General features: G+C 43.2%; 1 protein-coding gene across 11 annotated transcripts in view; it reads left to right on the top strand.

Moving 5' to 3' along the window:
- CACNA1A (calcium voltage-gated channel subunit alpha1 A) overlaps positions 1–15,850 on the top strand; it is a 286,233-nt gene that overhangs the window by 61,013 nt on the left and 209,370 nt on the right. For 10 of the 11 annotated variants that reach the window (XR_012498085.2, XM_088792422.1, XM_074338067.2 and 7 more), the window contains exon 3: positions 15,400–15,693. Coding sequence is in view for 10 of the 11 variants with exons in the window: in XM_088792422.1 (XP_088648548.1) it covers positions 15,400–15,693 (294 nt within the window). In the remaining variant the exon portion in view is untranslated. Of the gene's footprint in view, positions 1–14,272; positions 14,963–15,399; positions 15,694–15,850 lie in introns of those variants that run through there. The other variant, XM_088792423.1, reaches the window with a different exon arrangement.

The following is a 15,850-nucleotide window of genomic DNA, read 5'->3' as shown; positions in this document are numbered from 1 at the left end:
CGGTGGCCACATGAGGCTTGTGGCTACATTTGGAGAGTGCAAGTCCCAATCTTTTGACACTTAGTTCTGGGATTTTTCTCTTACACAATGAAGCTGGGCTATACATCTATTGTGTGGTGGGGGTACCTGATTTATACTCAACTTTTATCCTACAAGCCCCGTAAACAATTTTTTGAAGAAGGAAGGAAGGAAAGAAGAAAGAGGGAGAGAGAGAGGAGAGGAGAAGAGAGAAGGGGCAGGAGGAGGAGAGGGAGGGAGGGAGGGAGGGAGGGAGGGAGGGAGGGAGGAAGGAAGGAAGGAAGGAAGGAAGGAAGGAAGGAAGGAAGGAAAAAAGGAAGGAAAGATATTTCTCCTGTCTAAAGATTTTGAAAGAACTAACAGAATCTGTCCAACTCCATTGTCTTAGTTTGCCCCCACCCCCACCCTCAGAAGCAGATCTGGAAGCAAGGATTCATCTGCTTTAAGGAGAGGTACCAGGACACAGTGGCCGAAGAGCAGGGAAGGGAAGAACCAGTAATGGGTGTGCCATTAAGCAAGTTCCTATTGTGAGCAACTGGGACTTAGTACTAGTGGGGACCTCTGGGAGGCAGCAGAGAGCCCATTCCTCAGAGCGACCACACCCTACGACCAAGGGAGCTGGGTACTTATCCATCAATCAAGGACGCTCCCAGGAACACTCAGTTGCTAGCATCCCAGCCCACTGGGTGGACACTCTGATGGCCAGAAAAAGCCCCCTGGGGGCTGGCAGTGGGAAGTCAGACCTGTGAAGTCATCACATCAAGGCTGTACAGTGATGGCCACACGCGTGAAACACCTACCTTCTCATAAATTTGAAAGGTTTTCTTTTTCATCACAAGCCTTCCTAAACATTAAGTGCGTTCACTTTGTGACAGTCGGGGCACCGTATGGGACGTGGTGTTATTTAGCTGTTGTCATCTCAGTGACAGAAAAGGCAGAACATCTACGGAAGGACATCGCAGATGTATGCATATATTTACGTGTAACCTCGCAAACATGTGTGTGTTCCTATTTATGTTGTCACCAAGCTTAACTCTTACCACATTCTCTGTTGTGTGTGTGTTTCCTGCTCTCTTTGTTAGTCATTGGGCGAAACAGAAGAAAATAAAAGGAGTAAGTCCACGTTTCCTGGGGAAATAAGGCTGATCTGAGTCTAAACATGTCGGGGTCAGATTTCCCCCCATCTCTGTCCCCAGCCCCATGCCTTCTCTCTCCCTGTTGGAAAATCACTTGTATTGGTCTCTTGTTTATGTTTTGTTTCTTCTTAAAAATGTGAGTGAGCGTTTTGATATTTTTGCGCATTCTGTCTCTTTCTCTCATGAAGATTGTCAACGTTCCACACTGCTCTGCAAGTTCCCTTTGTCTCTTTTTGAGGCATTGGTCTCTATTCTGCCTCTGTTGGTTGCTGATGATGGAACCATGAGCAGGATAGGCAGAACCGTGGGGCCCCAGAATGCCAAACATTTTAAGGGCCATGATGTAACTTTACAAGAGGAAAGTCTTTCAGGTGAGTTTCATAAGATAAAGATTTTCACTGTGTGTTTTGGATGCTTTGACATCTGGCTGCCCCTGGAGGGACTGCCCCTCTAAGGGTTAGCCAATCCCTTGAGAGAGTGAGTCAGCAGTGAGCATGCAATTCAAACACCAACCAACCAATCCAGAGCCCACACTCCTACGACCTTCTATATCAGGCTGTCACACTCAGGGCCACAGTCCACCAGCCCTGATCACCCCAGAGCCAAGTATCAGACAACCAGGGACAACCCCTATGCCCCAGAGCCCTGAAATTATTCAAACTAGCCAATCCTAAGCCTGCACACTCTGCCTCCCTTGTTTCTTCTTGAGGAAACCATTTCAAAGGTTTCTGTGCACATTCCCCACCTCAGTCCCTCTGCTTCCTGACCAACCCTAGTGCTTTCTTCCTGTGTGGCCCTGTGTGGCATGGCGTGTCCCTTCCTCTTAGGATCTGTGAGTAGAACAAGCTATCTTTTCAGTGGTGGTTGTTTCCTCATCTGGTGGCCTTAACTGCCTGAATAATAAGAAAACCCACATTTTAAAACAATGAAAGGCCAACCTGGGATGACAGCCCTGTCATCGCCATCACCTCCCTTTCCTCATCTCTTCTCACTCTCTCCACTCCAACCACAGGAGCCTCCTCACTGTGCTTTAGATACACCAGGTACCGTCCACACAGGTCTGTGCCGTCCATGTTTTCCCTGCTTGCAACACTCCTCCCCCTGATATTTGCATCTCTGTTCATTTTTCTCCTTAGGCCTCTGCTTCAATGTCATCTCAGAGAGGTCTTTCCAAAATAATTCCCTCTCCTCTTCTATCTCACCCCCTACCTGCCCCATTTTTCTTATAAAAACAATCTCTACCTGACATATGATAAATCTACCCAACTTCATTCATTTTTTTCTGGTTTCCTGCCCCAAACATGAGTTTCTTATTTGTTCTGTCCATGGCTGTGTCAATCTCCAGTGTCTGGGGTAAAGCCTGGTATATAATAGATGCTCAATAGACATTTGTCAAATAAATGAAGAAATGAAGCTGATCATTTTACTCACTCATTCCGGGTGAAATGACACATTTGATTCTGTTGTCTGTGGCTTTACTTCAAGGTAAAACTTGTTATTTTGTAAGTTGAGGGGACCTGGCTGAGTTCTTACTCAAGAAAGGCCAAGACAAGAGTTTCTATAAGCAGATGTAGTTCATTTGATTAAATTTCCCTTGCTAACTTCTCAGGATATACATAACTATATAAGTAAGCATTTAATCAAGCTCCTGACTTAACAGAGCGGTTAGATGCTGAATGGAATTTGTAATTGCCTGAGAACATAGTAAACCTGAGCACTTTTGTTTTCATAATTAAGTGTGAGGTTCTTGTAGCAATATGATTCAAGAATACTTCAAGTATTTTACATGCAAAGAAAATTTTTGTCTTTTGGAAATGCTCAAATATATACAGAAGAAGAGAAAATTGAATGGTAGCCCTCCATGTTCCTATCACCCATCTTTAATAATTATCAACTCATGACTCTTGTGTTCCTGTATCCCAACCTTTAACATAACCTTACTTTGCAAATTAAAGCAAACCTTTCATTTGCTTTGCTATAATCCTGGGTTATGTTGAAACACATCTCAGACATCATCTGTACAGATTTCATCTGTAAATATTTTACTATGTACTTCTGAGAGCTAAGTACTCTGCAGCAGCAGCTGCTGTGGAAAATGGTATGGTGATTCCTCAAAAAATTAAACATAAATACCCAGAAGTGGAATTGCTGGGTCATAAGGTAGTTCTAGTTTTAATTTTTTGAGGAACCTCCAAACCATTTTCTATAGTGGCTGCACCAATTTGCAATCCCACCAAAGGTGCATGAGGGTGCTTTTTCTCTGAATCCTCACAAACACTTGTTTATTGATTTATTGATGATAGCCATTCTGACAGGTGTCAGATGATAGCTCATTGTGGTTTTAATTTGCATTTCTCTGATGATGAGTGACATCGAGCACCTCTTCATATGACTATTGACCATCTGTAGGTTCTCTTTGGAGAAATGTCTATTCAGGTCCTCTGCCCATTTGAAAAGATATCTGCCCCCCTCTGTTCACTGTAGCACTATTTACAGTAGCTAAGATATGGAAGCAACCCAAGCAGCCATCGATATACAATTGGAGAAAGAAGATGTGGTACATACCGTGTTTCTCCGAAAATAAGACCTAGCTGGACAATCAGCTCTAATGCGTCTTTTGGAGCAAAAATTAATATAAGACCCAGTATTATAATTATATTATATTATATTATATTATATTATATTATATTATATTATACTATACCGGGTCTTATAGTAAAATAAGACCAGGTCTTATATTAATTTTTGCTCCAAAAGATGCATTAGAGCTGATTGTCTGGCTAGGTCTGATTTTCGGGGAAGCACGGTATGTATATACAATAGAATATTACTCAACCATAAAAAAGAATAAAATCTTACCATTTGCTACGGTTGGATGGACCCAGAGAGTATTATGCTTAGTGAAATAAGTCAGACTAAGAAAGACAAATACCATATGATCTCACTATGTGTGGAATCTAAAGAACAAATAAATGAACAAACAAAACAGAAACAGACTCAGATATAGAGAACAAACTGACAGTTGCCAGAGGGGAGGTGGGGTCGGAGAACTGGGTGAAAAAGGTGAAGGGATTAAGAAGTATGAATTGGCAGTTACAAAATAGTCACGGGGATGTAAATTACAGCATAGAGCGTATAGTCAATCATATTGCAACATCTATGTACAATGCCAGGTGAGTACTAGACTAGTCAGGGGGGATCACTACATGAATTATACAAATGTCTAACCACTATACTCTACACCTGGGAGTAATATAAAATAATATTGAATGTCAACTGTAACTGAAAAAATAATGATTTTTAAAAATTAAACATAAACTGACCATATGACCCAGCATTACCAGTTCTGGGTGTGTAGCCCAAAAAATTGAAAGCAGGGACTTGAAAAGATATTTGCACACTCATATTCACGACAGCATTGCTCATGGTGGCCAAAAGGGGGAGCAACCCAAGTGTCCACTGACAGATGAACAGATAAATAGGAGTGATCCATGAAATATTATTCAGCCTTAAAAAGGAAGGAAATTCTGACACCTGCTACAACGTGGATGAACCTTGAGGACATTATGCTGAGTGAAATAAGCCAGACACAAAGGGACAAATACTGTGTGATTCCAATGATATGAGGTTCCTAGAGGAGTCAGATTCACAGAGACAGAAACTAGAATGGTGGGTGCCAGGGGCTGAGGGGGGGGGGCGTATGGGGAGTTAGTGTTTAATGGGGACACAGATCCAGTTTGGCAAGGGGGAAAAAGTTCTGGAGATGGATGGTGGCGATGGCTGTATTTAATGCCACTGAACAATTAAAAATGGTTAAAATGGTAAGTGTCATGTTATGTGTATTTTACCATACACAAAAAAGCTAAACACTCATTTTAAAAATCATGACCGTAGTGCTATTATCACACTTATGGCAGGACTAGGGTGGCATTTTTCAGTCCTTACCTTGCTTTGCGTTTGCCAGCATTTAATACTGGATTACCCCACCCAGGGACTTTTTGTGGCATCACCCACTAGGCTTTCCTCTCTCCTCCTTTCTGGTGCCTTCTCAGTCTTCACTGAGGGCTTCTCTCTTTCTCTGCTCTGCTCTTAAATGCTGATATCTCTCAGGGATCCATCCTAAGGCCTCAACTCTCTCTTGGGCCATTGTCCGGGATAATTTCATCTGCTCTGAAGGTATTCATTACTATGTGTATTCTGATAGCTCCTGTACTCATTTCCTGGGACAGCCGTAAAAAGAAAATTACTGCCAACTAGGTAGCTTAAAATAACAAATTTATTGTTATCATTCTGGAGGCCAGAAGTCCCAAATCCAGTGTCAGCAATTGTCCCAATCACATCTTTATAGCAAAAGAAGATCCTGGCCTACTTGTTGGATTTGGTCATCACATCTCCTTTAATCTTGAGAAATTACTCAGTCTTTATTTGAGCTTCTTTACATGAACACTTTCAAAGGATATAGGCAAGTTGTTTTTTAGAATGTCCTTCAATTTAAACATGATATGATTCAACTTATTCAAATAATGCCTTTTTGACAGGAGGTCCCCAGAAGTCGTGTTTGCATCCGTCTTGGTACATCACACTAAGAGGCACGTGATGTCAACTTCCCCATTCATTAGTGGTGTGGTTAACTTTGATCACTTGCTTACCCTGTGTCCCTGAAAATAAGACCTAGCCGGACCATCAGCTCTAATGCGTCTTTTGGAGCAAAAATTAATATGAGACCCGGTGTTATATTATATTATACTATATTATGTTAAAGACCCGGTCTTATATTATAGTAAAATAAGACCCAGTCTTATTATATTATATTATATTATATTATATTATATTATATTATATTATATTATACCCAGTCTTATAGTAAAATAAGACCGGGCCTTATATTAATTTTTACTCCAAAAGATGCATTAGAGCTGATGGTCCAGCTAGGTCTTATTTTCAGGGAAACACAGTATCTGCCAGGGCACTCCATTATATTTACTATTTTTTACCATTAATATGAACAATCTTCTGTGGGAAGTGACTTGGATTCAATGTACATTTGTTACTCCTCAAAGTGTCACCCATGACTTTCAGCGTCCCCTGATAGTTATTGCATGTTTTTATGCTGGCTGCCAAATTGCCTGCATCTATAACTTTTACCAAAATAAAAACTGAAAATGCGTTATGGCACCCAGCCCTAATCATTCTCCAGTGAAAGGAACCAGGGCTCCTTGGAGAAATGGCGAATTCTAGGATAGGGTAGTTAAGAATGATACTGGAGCCTCTAGGAGTGCCATAAAGTAAAGAAACTTAAAAAATATATGAGGCCTACCAAAGGGACATAGGAACCAACCCTATAGCCAAAGCTGGTAATCCGAAGAATACAATAAATATGTGAGTTATACTGATAGCAATAAAATATTGATTGAGCGAATGAATGAATGAATGAATAAGGGAGAAGAGACAAATCTTCCTTACAAAAGAATTCTAAAGAATAAATTTAAATATTCTTTCCTCCAGAAGATGGAGCTTAATCTTGTCCTCTCTCCCACTAAGTGTGGGCTGGGCTTCGTGACTCACTTCCAAAGAGTAGAGTAGAGAAGGGGAAAAATAGTAACTTGACAGAGGAGACACCTGGGAGACACCACGTATGCAAGTGATCAAGGTCAACGTCACAGTGACAGGTCATGTAGACGTCATGGCTCCCGGATACAGTGTAGCGAGGAGGGCATTTCACCACTGTGGTCTTCTTCCCTCAAATCCATTATCCCAGTCTAATCAGGAGAAAACAACAGACAGACCCAAAGTGATGGACATTCTACAAAATAGCCAACCAGTACTCCTGAAAATTATCAAGGTTGTGAGAAACAAGGAAAGAATCCGTCACAGACCAGAAGAGACTCAGGAGACAAGATGACCCAATAAGAATGTGGCATCCTGGTTGGGATCTTGAAACAGAAAAGGATATTAATGGAAAAACTGGTGAAATTTGAATGAAGTATAGGGTTTAGTTAATAGCATTGTGCCAGTACTGGTTTCTTAGTTTTAGCTAACGTATCCAGGTTACATAAGACGTTAACATTAGGGGAAGCTGGGTGAAGAGCATATGGTAATTCTCTTGGACTATCTTTTCAAGCTTTCTGTAAGTCTAAAATGATTCCAAAATAAAAGGTTTATTTAAAAAGTTAAAAATAAGCCAATAGTGTCAGTCTTGGTGAATGATATTCACAGACTTGGAGCCCATGTCTGGAAGGTTGACTATGTGAGTTTTAAAAAAAAATAGACTTTACTTTTTAGACCCATTTTAGCTTTATTGCCAAATTGAGCAGAAGGTACAGCGATTTCCCATGTCCCCTCTGCCCCCACGTAGCACAGCCACCCCCACTATCAACATCCCTCACCTGTGTGGTGCATTTGTTAGAATTGATGAAGCTACAGGGACACATCATCACTCAAAGTCTATAGTTTACTGTAGGCTTCACTCTTGGTGTTGTAGATTCTGTGGGTTTGGACAAGTGTGAATGACATGCCTCCATCATGATAGTCTCATACAAAGTGGTTTCACTGCCCTGCAAATCCTACCCTATTCATCTCTTCGCCTGCCCCTGGCAACCACCTCCATAGTTTTGCTGTTTCCAGAACGTCATAGAATTGGAATGATACAGTACGTACCTTTTCATATGGGCTTCTTTCACTGAGTAATAAGCATTTAGGGTTCCTCTATGTCTTTTCATGGCTTGATGGCTTATTTCTTTTCAGTGCTGAATAATATTCCATTGTCTGAATGTACCCCACTTTATCCATGGACCACACTTCACCTACTGTAGAACATCTTGATTAGTTCCAAATTTTGGCAATTATGAATAAAGCTGCTATAAACATCCATGTTCAGGTTTTTGTATGGATATATGTTTTCAACTGCTTTGGGTAAATACCAAGTAGCACCATTGCTGGATCGTATGGTAAGAGTAAGTTTAGTTTTGTAAGAAACTGCTAAACCATCTTTCAAAATGGCTGCACCATGTCACGTTCCCACCAGCAATGAATGAGAGTTCCTGTTGCTCCACAGCCCTGCTAGCATTTGGTGTTGTCGACGTTCTGGATTTTGGCCACTCTCATAGGTATGTGGTGGTATCTCATTGTTGTTTTAATTTGCATTTCCTTGACAACATATCATATGGAGAACTTTTTCAGATGCTTGTTTACCATCTGTGTCTCTTCTGAGGCAAGGTGTCTATTAAGGTCTTTGGCCCATTTTTAAATTAGACGTGTGTGCTTTCTTGTTGAGTTTTGGAGTTCTTTTTATGTTTTGGATAACAGTCCTTTATCAAATGTATTTTTTGCAAATATTTTCTCCTAGTCTGTGATTCTCTTTTTATTCTCTTGACAATATTTTTTGCAGAGCAGAGAATTTTAATTTTAATGAAGTCCGGCTTATCAATTATGTCTTCCATGAGTTGGGCCTTTTGCGTTATATCTAACAAGTCATCACCAAATCCTAGGTCACCCAGATTTTCTCCTATGTTATCTCTTAGGAGTTTCAAGGTTTTACAGTTTATATTTAGTCTGTGATCCACTTTGAGTTAATTTTTGTGAAGGGTGTGATATTTGTGTCTAAATTTATTTATTTATTTTTGCATGTGTATGTCCAGTTGTGCCCGAACTATTTGTTGAAAAGACTATCTTTGCTCTGTTGTTATTTCCTTTGTCAAAGATGAGTCGACTATATTTATGTAGGTTCATTTCTGGGCTCTCTATTCTGCTCTGTTTATCTATTTGTCCATTCTTTCACCAATATCACACTGTCTTTGTTACTATAGCTTTATAGTAAGTCTTGATGTTCATAGTGTCTGGCCTCCAACTTTGTTTTTCTCCTTCAATATTGTGTTGGTGATTCTGGGTCTTTTGCCTCTCTATTAAATTTTAGAGTCGGTTTGTTGCTATCCACAAAATAACTTGCTGGGATTCTGATTGGGATTGCAGAATCTATAGATCAAGTTGGGAGGAACTAGCATCTTGACAATATTGAGTCTTCCTATGAATATGGAATAGCTCTCCAGACTATGGTAATTTAAAAAAAATCTCCTGGTCCAGTGCACTCACCATAACACCACACTGTCTGATTCGTTGAGATTCCATTAGTTACATTTCCTATAAAAAGTGAAAAAACACATCTTTGGAATGTTGGAGAAAAGTCTTGATTTTGCTGGAACACTTGGCAAGTATGCTGAGCACCTACCTGAGCAAATAAAGTTTGCTTGAGGGTCAGGTGGAGGGAAGCAAACACATTTAGTGGGTGGTTATGATTTGCATGCATGAGCCAAGGAGGCTGGGTTCTAGAAAGATCTCACATCTTTGTTTTTAAGTGTCTGACAGCTCAGATCCAACCCAGTGGTTGTTGAGAACGAATTTTCCATTGGAATTACTTCTTTTAAAAATTAGTTTCAGGTGTACAAAACAATGCACTAGTTATCCATTTCACCCCTCATGAAGTGATAACCCCCGTACCCCAATCTATTGCCTTTCTAACATCGTATGTATCTATTACAAGTGCATTGGACCAGGTCAAGCTTGGCCTCTCGGAGACCTGACCATCAGTGCGTGCCTTCTGTTATAGGTTGAAGTGGGTCCCCTCAAAATTCTTATATTAATGTCCCAACCCCCAGTACTTCAGAATGTAACCTCATTTGGAGACAGGGTCTTTACAGAGACGAACAAGTTAAAGTGAGCCGTCATCCAACATGACTGGTGTTTTTATAAAAAAGGGAAAATTCAGGCAGAGACACACATGGAGGGAAGATGATGTGAAGAGACATAGGGAGGGAGAAGAGACGGCCATCTGAAGCCAAGGAGAGTGGCCTCACAAGGAACCAGCCCTGCTGGCACCTTGATTTGGGACTTCTAGCCTTCCAAATGTTGACAAAATAAATCTCTGTTATTGAAGCCCCCCAAAAAAAAATCTCTTTAGCATGGTTGTTTGACCTCTTATTATGTGCCAGTCATTGTGCTAAGTGCTTATCTGCTTGGTCTTAATTAATCTTTACAGCAACCTGTGGGGTAAGGAGTCATGTCTTCATTTTACACGAAGAAGCTAAGGTTTGGAGAGGCTAAGCACTTTCCCAAAAGCACACAGTTAGGAAGTGCTAGGGCTAGGATTTGAACTCAACTCTGCATCCAAAAGTAGGCTTTGTTTTGTTTGTTTTTAGAACGTTACAGGGCACGTATCGCTATACGCTGGTATGCCGGGAGTGACAGCCACATTTCATCTTGCCTATATGCAAATGTCTGGATTATCAAAATTGGTTTTTGTCGTTCATACCCTCCAACTCCCAAAGATCTTGGTACTCGTTCCTGACGGGTATCCAGACCAGAAAGCAGAGACCAAATGTCTTTGGCTGATCCATCCTTGCAACTCAACATGACTGGATTAGCTGGTAATTGTTTTAGCAGCCAATGAAAGTGATCTGCAGTTATTTATTTGGGGCACTTATTTCAGAGATGCTAGCCCTGTTCAATTGAATAACACTCTCAAAGCCAGGATGGTAATGCTGCTGCTGATTGATAAATTAAACCTCCAGCTGGCAGATGTATTAAAGATTAGAACCAATGGCTGAGACTGATTTCTGTAGCCCTGCTGTTAAACTGCTTCTGTCTGTGATGCTAACGAGATTCTAAATTTTTTCACCTGGTCAACATTAGTAATTTGGATGAATGGGGGAGGGGTGGGGCAAGGAACTACCAACTGCAGTCATTTGAGGAGCCTACATACGAAGATTTCTTGCTCATCTATCCCCATTGCTAGGTGATAATAAGATTTCAACATTAGAGATTCATTCCTTTGGCCAGATAAATTTTTTTGCTCTGCAAAGTGAATCTACAAGGATAATGAATGAAGCCCTGCCACACTTTAGGTGAATGAGTTGAGTTTTTTCTGGAAAAGGGGGATTGAGTAATTGGGGGGGATGGAAGATTCTGAGGAAGGAGAGGGGAACCCCAACATGTCAAACTTCGTAGGCAAGGTTTGGAAATGCTATTGGGTGAATGGAAAGTATCGACAAGTCTTCTGCCATTTTGATGGGTGGCAGTATTTGGTGTGTGGGTACCTTTGCTTGTCACAAGACTGGCTGTGCTATTGACATTTAGTGGGCACATGCCAAGGGTGCTAAACACCCTACAGTGCACAGGGAAGCCCCGAACAGCAAGAACTGTTCCATCAAAAATGCCAACGCCGCCACCACTGATAACCCTGGAGAATGCAAAGATAGGGCTGTAAGTCTGTCCCTTCCAGAGGAGTGATTACTGAACCTGGCTGTGTCCTATGGACTTGCTCAATGAGAATCGGGGGAGGGAGGGCGCAAAACTCAGAAGTTTTCCAACACTTTACAAGTGGTTCTGATATGCAGCCAGCTCGTCTGCTGTCTAGGCATGGCTTAGGGCATCCTGGAGGGCTGTCACCATGCAAAGTGCATCACCCAGAGGTAAAACGGAGGCCAGAGTTTGATGTAGAGATTTCATGGTGCAAGAAGTCCACACAAAAAATTGTCACAGATCACCATGACCAGTGGTGCTACCAGAGGTCTACATTCAGAAGTATTACAAACATTTTCTGTTGAAGTACAACCCACACAGAAAACTGCACAGCTCATAGGTGTACAGCTCAATGAAAATGCACAAAATGCACAAAATTTACAAAGTGAACACACCTGTGTAATTATCACTCAGATTGAGAAGCTTCCAGAAGGACCCCTGGTGCCAGTCACTCCTCTAGCCTCATGGATGATTCGTTCTTCCCATTTTGAATTTTTTATAACAAGAATGGTATAAAAAATTTGGTTCAAAATCATGTTTGTGAGATTCACCTGTGCACTTGTGTGTAGCTGCAGACCATCCATTCTCATTGCTGCAGAGGGCTCCACGTGTGACTGTTACGCAGTGTATTGCTCTATTCTGCAACTGATAGCCATTTGGGAAGTTCCTAATTTTTAGCTAGTATAAATATGCTACTTTCACACATTCTAGGGCATGTGTTTCAGTGAACATACATATGTCCTCATTCCTCCTTGGTCTGTACCTCGGTGTGACAATGCTGGGTCACAGGGTATTGAAATATTCAGTGCTGGCAGAAATGGCCAGTTTTCCAAAGCAGTTATACCAAATGACACTCCCCCCAACAGAGTATGAGAGTCTGAGGTAGTTTCACATCCATGTCAGTGACCTGGTCAAGTTTTTAAACCTCTTTCAGCCTGTGTTTTCATCTGTAAAGTGGGGCTTCTCTGAAAACTCAGTAGAAGCTTTACCTTGGTGGTCACGCTTTCCTGAAAAGCTCTGGGGTCTTTTAGACATCTCTGCAGGTAAACTTCAGGCTGTGAAACTCAATGGTCTTAGGAAAGCCCATCAAAACAAGTTATACGTAAGTTCACCTTGCACAGTATAGCTTTTTTATACGACTGGCTGTTTGCATCCAGTCACATGGGATTACTTTTTGTTTCATAGTCATGTGCCTTTAAGATATGAAACAACGTCAAGTACAAAGTCTAATTGTGAAGATTTCTATGTACCCCATCTCCTTGCAACTCTGATTGCTCTTGGTTTCATCATTTTGTTCATATCTTGACAAGTTAGAAAATCTTGAAATTGCTGTAGGCAACCTGTAAAGGCTTACCCACAGGCCCAGGATGGGGAATTTATATAAAGACATATCTTCTTTTCTAGAATGTTCCAAATGAACCCAAATACTGATGAGGGAGGGCTTTAACTATGTTTCAACCAGCTAAGTTTTGAAAAACTATTTGCCTTCTTCATCCTCTTCTTCTTCCCCTCTCCCCCACCCCTGCCTTACAGTCTATACATAGCTTTGTGAAAATTCAGTGGTTTCTTGGTACTTTCTCTTTAGAAGACAGTTCAGTGACATCTTACAAACCTGAAGAGACACATACCCTGAAATTCCATGCCTCGGGCTATTCTTACACAGATGCATGCTTCCAGGCACCAGGAGGCAGGGGTGTTTAAGAGTCCCAACTGGAAACAACCCAAATGTCCACCAACAGGAGAATGGATCAACAAATTGTGGCACACTTTCACTGGAATACGATACAGCAGTGAAAGTGAATCAGTTACAGCTACATGTGACCACAGATGACTCTTAAAGACATAATGTTGAGCCAAAGAAGCCAGACCTCACAGAATACATACTATATGATTCAATTTCTATAAAACTGCAAAAGATGCAAACTAGAACTGTATTGTTTAGGAATATACAATAAGGTAGTAAAAGTATGAAGAAGGGCAAGATTATTAATACCATAGAGTCAGGATAGCAATTATTGCTGGGGGAAGAGAGATGTGTATTTCTGAAGAGCTGGAAATATTCCATTTCTAGCTTTGAATTTGAGTGGTAGTTTTATGAGTGTTCATTTCACAGCAGTTTCTTAAACTGTGCATTTATGCTTTAGGCATTTTTCTGATTGTTCAATTTTACAGTATAAAAAGGAATGGGAAATAAACTGCAATGGCTTTGGAATTAAGTGAACACCATGCAAAGGGCATCACCCAGAGGACCTATCCAGCCAACTACGACCTAGTTAGATATCTGCACCTGGCAGTTAACACCTGCCACCTCTGGGGTCTTTTCAAAGATGGGGTAAATCTTTTCCAGCTTTCCAGCTCTATGATTTGAAACTTTGATATAAGTACCCCCAAACCATTTTCCCAGTTTTCAAAAATTGTCTTTTGCTAAACAGACCACATTTGTGTAGAGATGGACTAATTGCACCTCTAGACACCAAACCCCTTCTTTTTCTATCTTTAAAGTTGTTTCCTTCCTCCCTCTTTCTACTGGCAAGTTGCCGGGAGCGTCCGGTTGTCTGCAACTGAAGTGGAACCAGTGGTAAAACAAGGTTTCCTCCCTGGGGAGGAGGAATCCGTCGTCCCAACTTCCCCCTGAGCTTCCCGACCGTCCGGATCTCCCCTCTCCCCAGCCCCCAACACAAACTCCGCGGAGCCAGGTCGCCTCGCATCTCCACGATTGGTCGCGGGCCATCATGTGTCGACACTCTGGGTGGGTCTTTTCCGCGTTCAACTCACTCATCAATCGCTCTTCTTTGGAGCGTGGCTGCCCAGTGGTTCAGACCTTTGCGCCCATTCCCCCCCTTCCTTCCTCTCCCCTACCCCTCCACACCAGTCTTATTTTAGCAAAACCGAGAGAAGGAGGAGGAGGCTTTAGGAGAGGGGGAGGAGGGAACGCCAGGCATTGCAGCATCCGGGAGCAGCTATTGAGTGGCTAAGCGACGGCGCACACCTCTCTCTCTCTCTCTCTCTCTCTTTTTTTTTTCCCTGTTGGGAATTTTCAGGATTTCATTGCTGCAATTTAACCCCAAGATGAGGCACGGTTGAGCGAAGCGCTGGGCACACACACACACACACACACTCAGCAGAAGAGGCAGCCGCTGGTGATTCAGGAAGAAAAAAAAAATCACTGGGACCCTGCGGCCTCAAGACTCCTTAAGAGCCCCCCGGAGCGTGTCCCTTCCCTCCCCTTCTCTCCTTCCCTGTTAATATTCTTTAATTTTATTTTTGGGCTACGGATCTTTTAGTATTTTTAACGTCTAGGAACTCAAGCAAAACAAAAAGGGCGATTTTTAATTTGGTGGGCTGCCCTCCCCCCCAGCAAAGACCTGGTTTTTATTTTTTTCTAATTAAAAAAAAATGGGCCGAGCTCACTCCTTTTGCAAGATGCCAGCCTGACCCAGACCTCGGAGGAATTTGAAGCTTCCACTGCGTCCCGGGGGGCGTCCTTTGCAAACCGTTCGCATCTTAAAGGGGGTGTGCGTTTTTTGTTGTTGTTTTTTTTTTGTTTTTTAGTGCCGATTTTTTTTTCTTTTCTTTTTTTCCAGAGTGGGTGGCCTGGGGATTGCCTGGATTCCTTCCTCGGTTATTTTTTGCCTCGCTTCCCTCTCCCCTCCCCCCGCCCGGCCCCCGCGCCCCGCCCCCGCCCCCTCCTCCCGCCCCTCCTTCTCCGGGGTCAGCCAGGAAGATGTCCCGAGCTGCTATCCCCGGCTGGGGCCGGCCAGCCGCCTGGTGAGCCCCCGACCCGAGGCGCCGCGCCGCCGCCGCCCGATGGGCTGGGCCGGGGAGCGTCTCCGCAGTCGCAGCTCCGGCCGCCGTCTTCGCAGCCCCGGCAGCATCAGCAGCGGCATCGGCAGCGGCGGCGTCTTCCGCATCCTTCGCCGCAGCGTAACCCGGAGCCCTTTGCTCTTTGCAGAATGGCCCGCTTCGGAGACGAGATGCCTGCCCGCTACGGGGGAGGAGGCTCCGGGGCAGCCGCCGGGGTGGTCGTGGGCGCCGGAGGCGGGCGAGGAGCCGGGGGCAGCCGGCAGGGCGGGCAGCCCGGGGCGCAAAGGATGTACAAGCAGTCAATGGCGCAGAGAGCGCGGACCATGGCCCTCTACAACCCCATCCCCGTCCGACAGAACTGCCTCACGGTCAACCGGTCTCTGTTCCTCTTCAGCGAGGACAACGTGGTGAGAAAATACGCCAAAAAGATCACCGAATGGCCATATCCTTTGCCCGAAACCCAGCAGCTGCGCCTTCCCCTCCTCCCTCCGCTTCCCCTCTTCCAGGCTGGGAGGGAGACCCGGGGGTTGATGGGAGGTGGGGGGGTCTTCCAGGGGCTGGGAGAGGGGCCACTGGGGAGGAGTGTGCAGAATCTCTCC

Source organism: Rhinolophus sinicus, chromosome 15, assembly GCF_057876585.1.
Source record: "Rhinolophus sinicus isolate RSI-liver-muscle chromosome 15, RSI-T2T, whole genome shotgun sequence".
In the NCBI taxonomy this organism is placed as follows: Eukaryota; Metazoa; Chordata; class Mammalia; order Chiroptera; family Rhinolophidae; genus Rhinolophus; species Rhinolophus sinicus.
Note: the sequence above shows the minus strand (reverse complement) of the source record. Positions and strands in the feature narration are given on the sequence as shown.